The 12,217-nt window shown below is 36.8% G+C and overlaps 1 protein-coding gene across 1 annotated transcript in view; it reads right to left on the reverse strand.

Annotated features, from left to right (window-relative positions):
* Positions 1 to 4,297: 4,297 nt before the first annotated feature.
* The window catches only part of lingo3b (leucine rich repeat and Ig domain containing 3b), a 100,923-nt gene continuing 93,003 nt past the window's right edge, over positions 4,298 to 12,217 (reverse strand). Inside the window, exons 2-4 of the mRNA XM_079818393.1 lie at positions 11,664 to 12,165; positions 9,622 to 10,037; positions 4,298 to 5,338 (exon numbers count right to left, since the gene is read on the reverse strand). Coding sequence (XP_079674519.1) covers positions 4,411 to 5,338; positions 9,622 to 10,037; positions 11,664 to 12,137 — 1,818 coding nt within the window. The 5' untranslated portion in view covers positions 12,138 to 12,165 and the 3' untranslated portion in view covers positions 4,298 to 4,410. The remainder of the gene's footprint in view (positions 5,339 to 9,621; positions 10,038 to 11,663; positions 12,166 to 12,217) is intronic.

Consider the following 12,217-nt stretch of genomic DNA (forward strand, 5'->3'; position numbering starts at 1 on the left):
AACCCGTTTATCTAAACCTTTCTGCTTAACCGTAGGAGTCGCTCGTCCGCCATGTTTGTAGTTTTTTTAAACACTTTTTATTTGTGTTTGTAGTTCTAATCGAATCCTTGTCCAATGTTCAATGGGTCATTAGAGTGTGTACGGATCTGAACAAAAAGTAGACCATCCGGGTATCTTTGGAATACTTAACATACTACGATTTGGGACGAAGTAACTCTAATTTCGAAAACTATTTAGGACGGATACATGTGAATTGGGTACACAGCAAACAGATTTCTGGCAGTGTGCTAGAGCTTAGATCGGGCTCAAAAAAAAAAACACGTGTCCGAGCCCGGCCCGACACATGAACTGTAATTATGAGCCAGAGCCCGATTTAAACCCGAACATTTTTAATCCGCTCTATGCCAGCGCTCCACTCTACTTGTTATAGCCATTAAACAATGTATTTTGTTTCATATTTATGTTTAAATATTATAATGTTATTTTTAAATTTCATCTGATTATGAAAAGTGCAAAGATGCGAGTGGGTCAGAAAAGATTTTGACCACTTCATTAATTTTTATTTTGTAGAAACCCTTTCTTTAAAGTGAATTTCGTTTTGCATAAAGTGTATCTTAATTTTAATCAATGTTTCATCAGCCAATTGCCTGGGTTTAATTATTAATAGCATGCAATAATCGTGACATGGAAATATATATTATTTCTGATTATGGCATAACTTTCTGCACACCCAATTAGGCTAATAAAGTAATGATTAAAAAACAAACAAATGCTTGCTCAAGGGCCCGGCCCGAGGATAGTGGCGGGAAATATCGGCCCGATCAGGGCTCGGTCAGAGAATCTAAACTATAGCACGCGCTTCAGCAATAAACATCTCTTTTGATCCTTCTTGAGCTTGAATATTTAAATCGGCAAGACTTAAACATGAACAATTTTGCATTGTTAAAATTTATAAAAATGTTACCAGTCAACTGGCGATTGACTCGATTTATGTACTAAAGTAACACATCCTGTTTGAACCGCCCGTTCCAAGCGGGACTCGAACCCGGGTCGGCCGGCATGAGAGTCAGATGCTCTAACAAGGAGGCTAAAGGCTGCAACCCCTAGTGTCAGTCGCTAGAGCGTCTCTTGAGATCAGAGGAGTGAGGTTTACTAGCACAGCAACTACTAGCTGGCCCTTCCTCGCATTTGAGACGAGTGTTCATTTTAAGTACACATGCAAACTGCTCTCGAATTCCACCAAAACAAGGCATCCTAAAAGCAGAATCTTCTTCTCATTAGGGGCACTAGATTGTGGAACAGAGCGTAGCATGCCCACGACTAGCTTTGCAACAGTCTATTATGTAAGTCAAACTCAATGGAGCATCAAAAATGGTCTGGTAAAGCATCATTACTAACAGCGTTTGAGTAGATGACAGTGCAACAATGGACTATAATACCTGATTGATAATAAGAAATGTGTAAAATGTTTCGTGACCTCCAGCAGGTTTGACCGTTTCGGTCATATTACACACACACTCCAGGTGAGTTTAAATCATAACATTCTGCGTTTATGGCTCTTGTAGCTTATTGGTTAACTTTAATCTGTCCTCAACGCCAGCTGCGGGCAGTAAAACGATGGCAATAAACCTTTATGCTCAAAACGGCTGCAGTGTGGAGGACAGATTCAGTTTCGGTTGACGCTTTTCAAAACGCGAAAGAAAAGAAACGAATCAAACCAGTACAAAAAAAAAACACATCTGAATGATAGAAATATAATACCCTCTACAGTCAAAGACACATGGACTAGATGGGCGACATGACTTCATGTACATTCGTGGTCACCAGCCAGGGACCCTCCCTCATTGAGACCCAGTCGGGGTTGGGGGGGGAGGAAATGACATCATGGGGGGGAGGGGTTCGGACTGGGCAGGAGAAGCAGAGACTTTCACACACCGGCCGCTTAAACACAGACTGTCAGGATGAGAGAAAACCACGCATGTGTGCTTAATCATCATTGTGCATTATGGTAAATGTTTAGTGCAAGAGATGCGAAATATTATTATTATTATTATTATTATTATTATTATTATCTGCAATGCATCTAGAGGCGAAAATGAATTCACAGTGATGCAAAGCTAATGTGCATGAATGAATCACTTATTAGTTATAAAAATAAAATGGTATTAACTAACATTACAGTATTTATTCCAACTTATTTGAAAAAGATGCTTTTGAACGTGAATCAAAGTGCACAGATCTATTGCTGTAAACCTCATATAAACATATGGCTTTAGTGTGTGTGTGTGTGTGTGTGTGTTTGCATGTTTTTCTCTGTGCATGACGTCTAGTGGACTCGACACCCAGGCTGCCTCCCCCCATGAAGGCTATGGGCTGTCGGGATGCGCGTGAACCTGGGCGGATGGAGGGGGATTGTGGGTAAGCAGCAACCCTGACCTCGTGCGACCCGGTCTAGGCACGTTAGACTGCGGTCAGAAGCGAAGGCGTGGCTGTGCTTCTGACCGAGATGCGGCCGGTGTGTTTATCCCAACTCACACAGTCGCTCATCGCAGAAGGCCGATGGAACGGCTCCTTTCGTGGTGTTTGTTTGCCGTTCGCTGCAAATCAAATTTGCCAAATCAATTGATTCACGTGTAATTTAGTCCCGGTTGTTTTCTCCTCTCAGCTGTGGCTTTGTGGAAGTGGGCGTTGTATTAGAGAGCGCATTATGGAAATTGCCTCTGCTTTATTTGTCTCTAAATTACTGCTGATTAGCAACTCTAAAGAGCACATTCGTGTGCCGTTCGTTTTTTCATAAAATTCAACACTGTGGCTCACGGTTATCCAGATCTGAGCAGGGAAACAACCGCTGACAGGAGACCTGTGTGCAAATCTGACTGTAATTTGCTCCTGAAAGTGCAAAATGTCGATATTTGTTATTGTGTTTTGTAGCATAAGCTGCGATAGAAATAGTGACGTGCTTCTAAAGGCAGTGAGAGCCAGGTTATGTTATTAGACCTGACTTGTGCATATATAGTGTTATTATTATTATTAACTAAAGCTATTTTTTAAAGGACATCAATAGAAATAAATGTAAACATTTTGAACGTTTGTTTAAAGTAGAAGTACTAAAATATAAAGCTAAAAATAGAACAGAAAAACAAATATATATATATTTATGAATGTCTGTTTAGTTTTTTTTAAATAAACAGACATATATTGAATATATATAATACATAAATAAAACAGAAAAAAATAATTAAAAAATATGTGTAATTGACATTTATTTATATATTAAATAAATATATTGAAAATACTGATATTTACCAAAGATGCTAAAAAACTATATGAGAAAAATTTTAATATAAATAAAACAACATAAAAAACAACAAACTTTAACTAAAGTTAGAATGAAAACAGAAAAAAAGACAAAAAACAATGTAATATTTATTAATTAATGTAAATAAAAACAGACATATATACAGTATGTGTGTGTGTGTGTGTGTGTGTGTGTGTGTGTGTGTGTGAGAGAGTGCGTGTGTGTGTGTGTGTGTGTGTGTGAGAGAGTGTGTGTGTGTGTGTGTGTGTGTGTGTGTGTGAGTGTGTGTGTGCGTGCGATTGTGTGTGTGTGTGTGTGTGTGTGATTGTGTGTGTGAGTGTGTGTGAGAGTGTGATTGTGTGTGTGACAGTGTGTGTTTGTTTGTTTGTGTGTGTGTGTGTGTGTGTGTGTGTGTGTATGTGTGTGAGAGTGTGAGTGAGTGTGATTGTGTGTGTGTGTGTGTTTGTGTGTGTGTGTGAGTGTGTGTGCACGTGTGTGAGTGTGTGTGAGAGAGTGTGTGTGTGTGTGTGAGTGTGTGATTGTGTATGTGTGAGAGTGTGAGTGTGTGTGTGAGAGTGTGATTGTGTGTGTGTGAAAGTATGTGTGTGATTGTGTGTGTGAAAGTGTGTGTGTGTGTGTGTGAGAGAGTGTGTGTGTGTGTGTGTGTGTGAGTGTGTGTGAGAGAGAAAATTATATATTTAAAAAATATATACTAAATACACTGAAAAATATATAAAAAATAATAATAAAACCAACAAAAACACAAGAAACTTATCAGAACTTAAGAATTAAAACTAAAATATAAAAATAAATACGTCTATTTTTTAAAATAATTTTTAAATTCAGTTTTAGATTAGTTATTTTCTGTTTAGTTGTATTAATTTTAGCACTTCTACTTTAAACGAAAATTAGAAATGTTTAAAAATTTTTCACTTAATGTACATTTTTAAATAGTTTTAGTTAATAAAATAAACCACTATATGAATGACGGCACCGCAGGTCATCGTGTCTCAGCTGGTACGGCGAACTGTGCGTTTCTGCGATCAGCACTGTGTGTGTGTGTGTGTGTTGGGCGTCTATGCGTCTCCCAGCGGGCCCCTGGCTGCGTTGTTTCATATCATCTTCATGTTGAACTTGCGTGTGGCTCCGGAGCCGCTGGTGGCGGCCGGTCCTTCGGTCTTCCTGAAGGAATACTCCACTGTGAAGTTATTTTTGCGCTGGCCGCGTCCACGGCTCCACACAAACAACAGCAGGAAGCAGAAGAGCACCACGCCCAGGAAGGTGATGCAGCCCATGGCCGTGGACACGAGGATGGTGGTCAGATCCAGCGTGAACTTGAGGAAGACCCGCGTGCTGTTGAGCCCGGTGTCGTTGAAGTCCGCGGCGTACAGCGAGCGGTTGGAGAAGAGCGGCGAGTCCACCGTCTGGCCTTTGACGGTGAGTGTGGCGAAGTAGGTATCGTTTCCGCCCGCGTTGCTGGCGATGCAGATGTACGTGCCGCTATCCGTGACCTGGGCGTAGCGGATCTCCAGCGTCCCGCCCGGGAGCACCGTAATCCTGCCGTTGGATTTGGGCGTGATCCGCCTCCTCTGCGGCGAGATCCAGATGATCGCCGGCGTGGGTTCGCCCTCGGCCCGGCACAGGAACGACACCGGCTGGCCCTCGTGGGCCGTCACCTGCTGCAGCTTCCGGTTCCGGATCTTCGGCTTCTGGCAGGTGAAGTAATCGAACAGCGCCGAATCCGTGAAGGTGCTCAACAGGTATCCCTGGACCTCCGGCGGCCCGGCGCACACCGGCATCTTTCCGTCGAAGTTCAAGGTGCGTCTGCGCTGCAGGATCCACAGCAGCCGGCAGTCGCAGGACAGCGGGTTCCCGTCCACCCGAAGGGTCTCCAGGCTGTTGACCGAGTGGAACGAGCTCTCCTCCAGCGTGACCAGCTCGTTGTTGGACAGATTGAGGACCCGGATTTGCCGCAAGCCTCCCAAAGCGTGAGGCTCGACGGTCAGCAGATTGGTGCTGACCATGTGTAGTTCCTTCAGCCTGGAAAACAAGCACAGAGTCATTATTACGAGCGGCTTGAGATGAAGCACGGCATATTTGTTTACAAACACACAATATCGTGAGTTTTCAGGTGGGAGAACCGTTTCTCCAAAACTTATTCAAAAAACAAAACTAGAGGTATTTTGCATTTCGTGGAAGGAAAGTGTCACTGCATACAGAAAGGCACTAAATATATTAAAACAATTCATTTATATATACTCTTATATATATTTGTGCTGTCAACATTTATGAGAGGATTGTTTTACGTTTTATTTTTCGTATTAAAAAAATAATGTGTTTTTAATCGCGATTAAATACAGATTGGTGCTGACCATGTGTAGTTCCTTCAGCCTGGAAAACAAGCACAGAGTCATTATTACGCGTGGCTTGAGATGAAGCACAGCATATTTGTTTACAAACACACAATATTGTGAGTTTTCAGGTGGGAGAACCGTTTCTCCAAAACTCATTCAAAACACAAAACTAGAGGTATTTTGCATTTTGTGGAAGGAAAGTGTCACTGCATACAGAAAGGCACTAAATATATTAAAACAATTATCTATATACTAATATATATATATATATATATATATATATATATATATATATATATATATATATATATATATATATATATATATATATATATATATATATATATATATATATATATATATATATATATATATATATATGTGCTGTCAACATTTATGTGAGGATTGTTTAAAATTTTATTTTTAAGCCTAATAAATGTAAAAAAAATTATGTATTTTGCATTTCGTGGAAGGATAGTGTCACTGCATACAGAAAGGCATTAAAAGCCTGAAATATATCAGAACCATTTCTCCAAAACTCATTCCAAATATATGGAGCACAGCTGGAAGGGAACAAAACTAGAGGTATTTTGCATTTAGTGGAAGGAAAGAGTCACTGCATACAGAAAGGCACTAAATATATTAAAACAATTAATTTATATATATACTAATATATATATATATATATATATATATATATGTGCTGTCAACATTTATGAGAGGATTGTTTTAAGTTTCATTTTTCGAATGAAAAAAAAAGTGTTTCAATCGCGATTAATTACAGATTGGTGCTGACCATGTGTAGTTCCTTCAGCCTGGAAAACAAGCACAGGGTCATTATTACGAGCGGCTTGAGATGAAGCACAGCACTCAGACGGAGACGGATCATGTTTACAAACGCACAATATCGTGAGTTTCCAGGTTGAAAAACTCATTCCAAATATATGGACTTGTAAAATGGAGCACAGCTGGAAGTAGGGATGAAACGGTACGGAAATTTAACATCACGATTATAGTGACCCAAATTATCACGGTTATCAATATTATCACGGTTTTGTTCAAACGAGATGAAAGTGTTCAAAAGAACAGATGCACACACTGAAAACATTTCAACAAATTTTATATTTGAAAATCAACAAACAACAAATAACTAAAGCAGCTCTTTGCACTTTTTTAAGCTAGATTCTATTCTGTGGGATTTCCTTCCTTATAATGGCCGTCGTCAATAGCATCGCATAACGCATAAATAATAATAATTTGTCGTAAATATAATCTCTAATATTATCTCTGTAAATATATTCAAGCAATATTCTCATCAGTGTTCAGCAATGATGCATTTTAATCTAGCATATTTTGTGTAAGAGCCCAAACAGTATCCTAGTGAAATAATGCATATCCATATTTCCATATGATTTGACAGTTTATTTTATTAAATATCAAAAGGTGTGTATCATACCTGACACCTAGATGATCACTTTACAGTCAGTTTTATGACTATCATTCTCTTCAAATGCTAGTGAAGTTTGAAACGTGTATAACGATGTTTATATATATAAAACAGACCACACACACACACATATATATATCGTCGCTGTCCGATGAAAACCACGTCCATGTCCATTTTGCCGATTTTGAGATTTTTCGACGGATGTCCAGGTTCATTTCCGTATACAGTATGCTTCACATATCTAAATGGCCAATGAAAAGTTGTGAAATCATGTCATCTGATTTTCACGTACATCCATTTGGTGTCAAAGCTGTCAATCACGCCGCGTATCTCCCGCCCTGTGGAAGCATCTCGCCGGTCTCGCGAAGTTTCATCGAAGCTTAGCACTGGATAGCCGAAAGTACGACATTGAAGCTCTCCACAGTTTAATTCTAATCTAGTTCTTCACAGATTAGTTTGCTTGCTAGTATGTAAATAAACTCGGTCTCATTGATAAGATTCAAACTTTTTTTTTCTTAGTCAAACTGATCAAATTATAGCCTGTAATGCTACTGTCATGATTGTCACTAGAACATGCCTCACTCATACTGCGATCACCAGAGGCTGAGAATGTCCAGCACGTATTCCTCTATCAATATGAAACGCCACTTGGCCATTCTAATTAATGAGCGGAAGAACGCGTATCGACCACCGTTACTGTAAAATATGCACGTATGTCCATTTAAACTCAATTTTGGTCAAATGTGGATTATATCATTAAACTGGCAAGAATATGTTGACATGTAAAGATGCCGTACCAAGTATGACAACGCCACATTCAACTGCTTTTGAAATACGGTGTTTTTTTCACTTCCTGAAAAGTAACCGTTTTGGACATACATGAGTTTCATCGGGCAGCGACGATATATATATATATATACAAAACATCTCTAAAATCTAAAATAAGTGTGGCTTGAGATGAAGCACAGCACTCGGATGGAGACAGACCATGTTTACAAATGCACAATATCGTGAGTTTTCAGGTGGGAGAACAATTTGTCCAAAACTCATTCCAAATATATGGACTTGTAAAATGGAGCACAGCTGGAAGGGAACAAAACTACAGGTATTTTGCATTTCGTGGAAGGAAAGTGTCACTGCCTACAGAAAGGCATTAAAAGCCTGAAATATATTAAAACAGTCAATTTATATATACTAATATATGTAAGTGCTGTCAACGTTTATGTGAGGATTGTTTTAAGTTCACTTAAATTAAAAGTTGTTATATTTTTTTAAGCCTAATAAATGTTAAAAAAATGTTTATAGCTGTAATGCTGACGAAATTCGGGGAAAAAGTATTTTCATCGAGAAGTGAATCAGGCCTTCATTCATAAAACTATACCATTAAAATATTAAGATAAAATATATAAGTATTTAATATACTGTCTTTATGTTTTTTCTACATTAATTTGAAGATTAACTGTGAAATTATTATATAATAACATATATTAAAAACTTATTAAATATTTTTAAGGGTTTTTAATTGCGATTCATCACAGAAAAAAAATTCTTAATTTATTAAATGTTCTTAAATTAATTAATTTTCTTAATCAATTGACAGTTATTATATATATATATATATATATATATATATATATATAATATATGCACTATATTATATACACATACAACATCTAATATATATTATGTATACATTGACAAGTTTAAATTTTTGTTATATATACACACACCTATAAAATCTAAAATAATATATAAATAAATGTATATAAATGTATATATACATATGTGTAACATTTAATACATGTGTGTATACACAATTCAATTTTTTTAAATTATTTTATACAAACATATACATATACTGTATATATATATATATATATATATATATATATATATATATATATATATATATATATATATATATATATATATATATATATATATATATATATATATATATATATATATATATAAATATATATATATATATATATATATATATATATATATATATATATATATATATATATATATATATATATATATATATATATATATATATATGCATGTATAAAATATAAAAATATAAAATTATATGTGTGTGCATATATATATATATTATTTTATACATACATACAGACATATAATACGCAAAAATAAAATGTTCAATACATTCTAAAATATTATATTATGTAATAATAATACAGTATATATGTACATATGTGTGTCTGTGTGTTATTTACATATATTTACTATATATACTATACTATTTTCACTCTGCATCCTAATTTTTATTGTCTAATAAAACTGGTATTGTATACTAAAAACTTAAATGTAATGTAAATACAGTTTGTTTGTTAGCATTATCTATCTGTATAAACCTAATTTAGTGTTAATTTGACACATTATATTCATGACAGTTTCAGAGTCTTTCCCCATTTAAGCAGATGAAGCTGTACTGCACGTTTAGGCTCATGGTCACATGACATTCGGGCAAACAAACAGAATATATTTCTACAGGCCTGATGAGATCTCGAAAGGCCCAGGACTCGAGGGTGGAGATGGGGTTGTAGGAAAGGTTGAGCGACGTCAGGTAGGCGAGGTTTCGGAAGGATGCGGACGGCACGGAGGTGATGTTGGTGTTGGTGATGAACAGCCAGGAGAGATTGAGACCCTGGAAGCTCAGCGGCGAGATGAACTCCAGGAAGGGCCAGTTGTCGATCTCCAGACCTCTCAGCGCGGACAGCTTGCGGAAGTTTTGGTCCTCCAGAGCGGAGATGCTGAGGTGGCGCAGGCGGAGAGTCACCAGGTTACGCAGGTAGGACAGAGTCTGGCCGGATATGGACGTCAGGTTACACCTCTCGATGGTGAGATCTTCCAGACCGATCAATCCTGAGAAAGCCTTGTGAGAGATGTAGACCAGGTCATTGTCCCCCACCTGCAAAACACACACACAGAGTCATCATTACCACTGCCATTAAAGAGGATTCTTTGAGCTAAATGTCTGATGACAGTGTGTACAAATCCACTGAAGGAATGGAAGTCCTGGTGAAAAAACAATGATATTTGACAGAGGTAATGCCTGTGTTTGTATCCAGAATGCATGAACAACATCTGGATTAGCTTGGAAATAAATAAAATGCTTTAAATTTTATTTTAGGTACATTTTTTGTAATTTTGTAAACATTCAAAACATCTGGATTAGCTCTGTAAATAAATAAATACATAAATAAATAGATTATTTTTTAGTAATTTAGTTGTAAACATGCAAAACATCTGGATTAGCTCTGTAAATAAATAAATACATAAATAAATAGATTATTTTTTAGTAATTTAGTTGTAAACATGCAAAACATCTGGATTAGCTCTGTAAATAAATAAATACATAAATAAATAGATTATTTTTTAGTAATTTAGTTGTAAACATGCAAAACATCTGGATTAGCTCGGAACTAAATAAATAAATTATTTTTTAGTAATTTAGTTGTAAACATGCAAAACATCTGGATTAGCTCGGAAATAAATAAATTAATTATTTTTTTGTAATTTTGTTATAAACAAGTAAAACATCTGGATTAGCTCGGAAATAAATAAACAAATTCATTTTTTGTAATTTTGTTATAAACATGCAAAACATCTGGATTAGCTCCGGAAATAAATAATTAAATATATAGTAATTTTGTTTGTAGACATGCAACACATCTGGATTAGCTCTAAAATAAATAATAAATCAATAATTTTTTGTAATTTTGTTGTAAACATGCAAAACATCTGGATTAGCTCCGGAAATAAATTATTAAATATATAGTAATTTTGTTTGTAGACATGCAACACATCTGGATTAGCTCTAAAATAAATAATAAATCAATCTTTTTTTGTAATTTTGTTGTAAACATGCAAAACATCTGGATTAGCTCCGGAAATAAATAATTAAATATATAGTAATTTTGTTTGTAGACATGCAACACATCTGGATTAGCTCTGAAATAAATAATAAATACATATTTTTTTGTAATTTTGTTGTAAACATGCAAAACATCTGGATTAGCTCTGAAATAATTAAATAAATACACATTTTTTTTTGTAATTTTGTTGTAAACATGCAAAACATCTGGATTATCTCTGAAATAAATAAATAAATAAATAAATAAATAAATAAATAAATAAATAAATATTCATCTGGATTAGCTCTGAAATAAATAAATACATGTTTAGTAATTTGTTGTAAACATGCAAAACATCTGGGTTAGCTCTGAAATAATAAAAAAATAAAAAAATGTTTAGTAATTTTGTTGTAAACATGAAACATCTGGATTAGCTCTGAAATAAATACATTTATAATTTTTTTGTAATTTTGTTGTAAACATGGCATGCAAAACATCTGGATTAGCTCTGAAATAATAAATGAATAAATGTTTAGTAATTTTGTTGTAAACATGGCATGCAAAACATCTGGATTAGCTCTGAAATAATAAATAAATAAATGTTTAGTAATTTAGTTGAAAACATGCAAAACATCTGGATTAGCTCTGAGATAAATAAATTGATTATTGTAACCGCTCACCTGCAGGTTTTTGAGACTGTGCAGGTCCTGGAAGGTGTAGTCCAGCAGGATGACGATCTTGTTCTCACTCAGGTCCAGTGTGGTGAGGTTGGCCAGCCGGGCGAAGGCCCCCATGGGCACGAGCTTCAGCTGGTTTCCTCTGAGTCTGAGCGTGTGCAGGGCCTGAAGGCTGGCGAAGGCATTGGGCTCCAGGGTCGTGATGAGGTTCTCACTGAGGTCCACCTCTTCCAGACGCGGGTACGGGGCCAAATCTCCCGGCCCGACCCAGCGCAGGCGGTTCCGGCTCAGGTCCAGCAGCCGCGTCTCCGTCGGGATTCCCTCCGGAACGCCGGATAAACGCTTCCGCTGGCAGGACACAGAGCGGAGCTGAGCCGCGCAGTCACAGCGGGGGGGGCAACCCGAGCAGAGCGGGGCCATCAGGGCCACAATCAGCCCCAGCCGCCACATCTGGCCCAGGCCCCAGACGGAAGCCATGAGCCTCCCTCCACTTCACTCTACACACCTGAGGAGACACAGAGCAGAGCAGAGGCTTTACTACAACACTACTACACCAC

The sequence above is a fragment of the Gobio gobio genome, assembly GCF_949357685.1.
Source record: "Gobio gobio genome assembly, chromosome: 6".
NCBI classification, from domain to species: Eukaryota; Metazoa; Chordata; class Actinopteri; order Cypriniformes; family Gobionidae; genus Gobio; species Gobio gobio.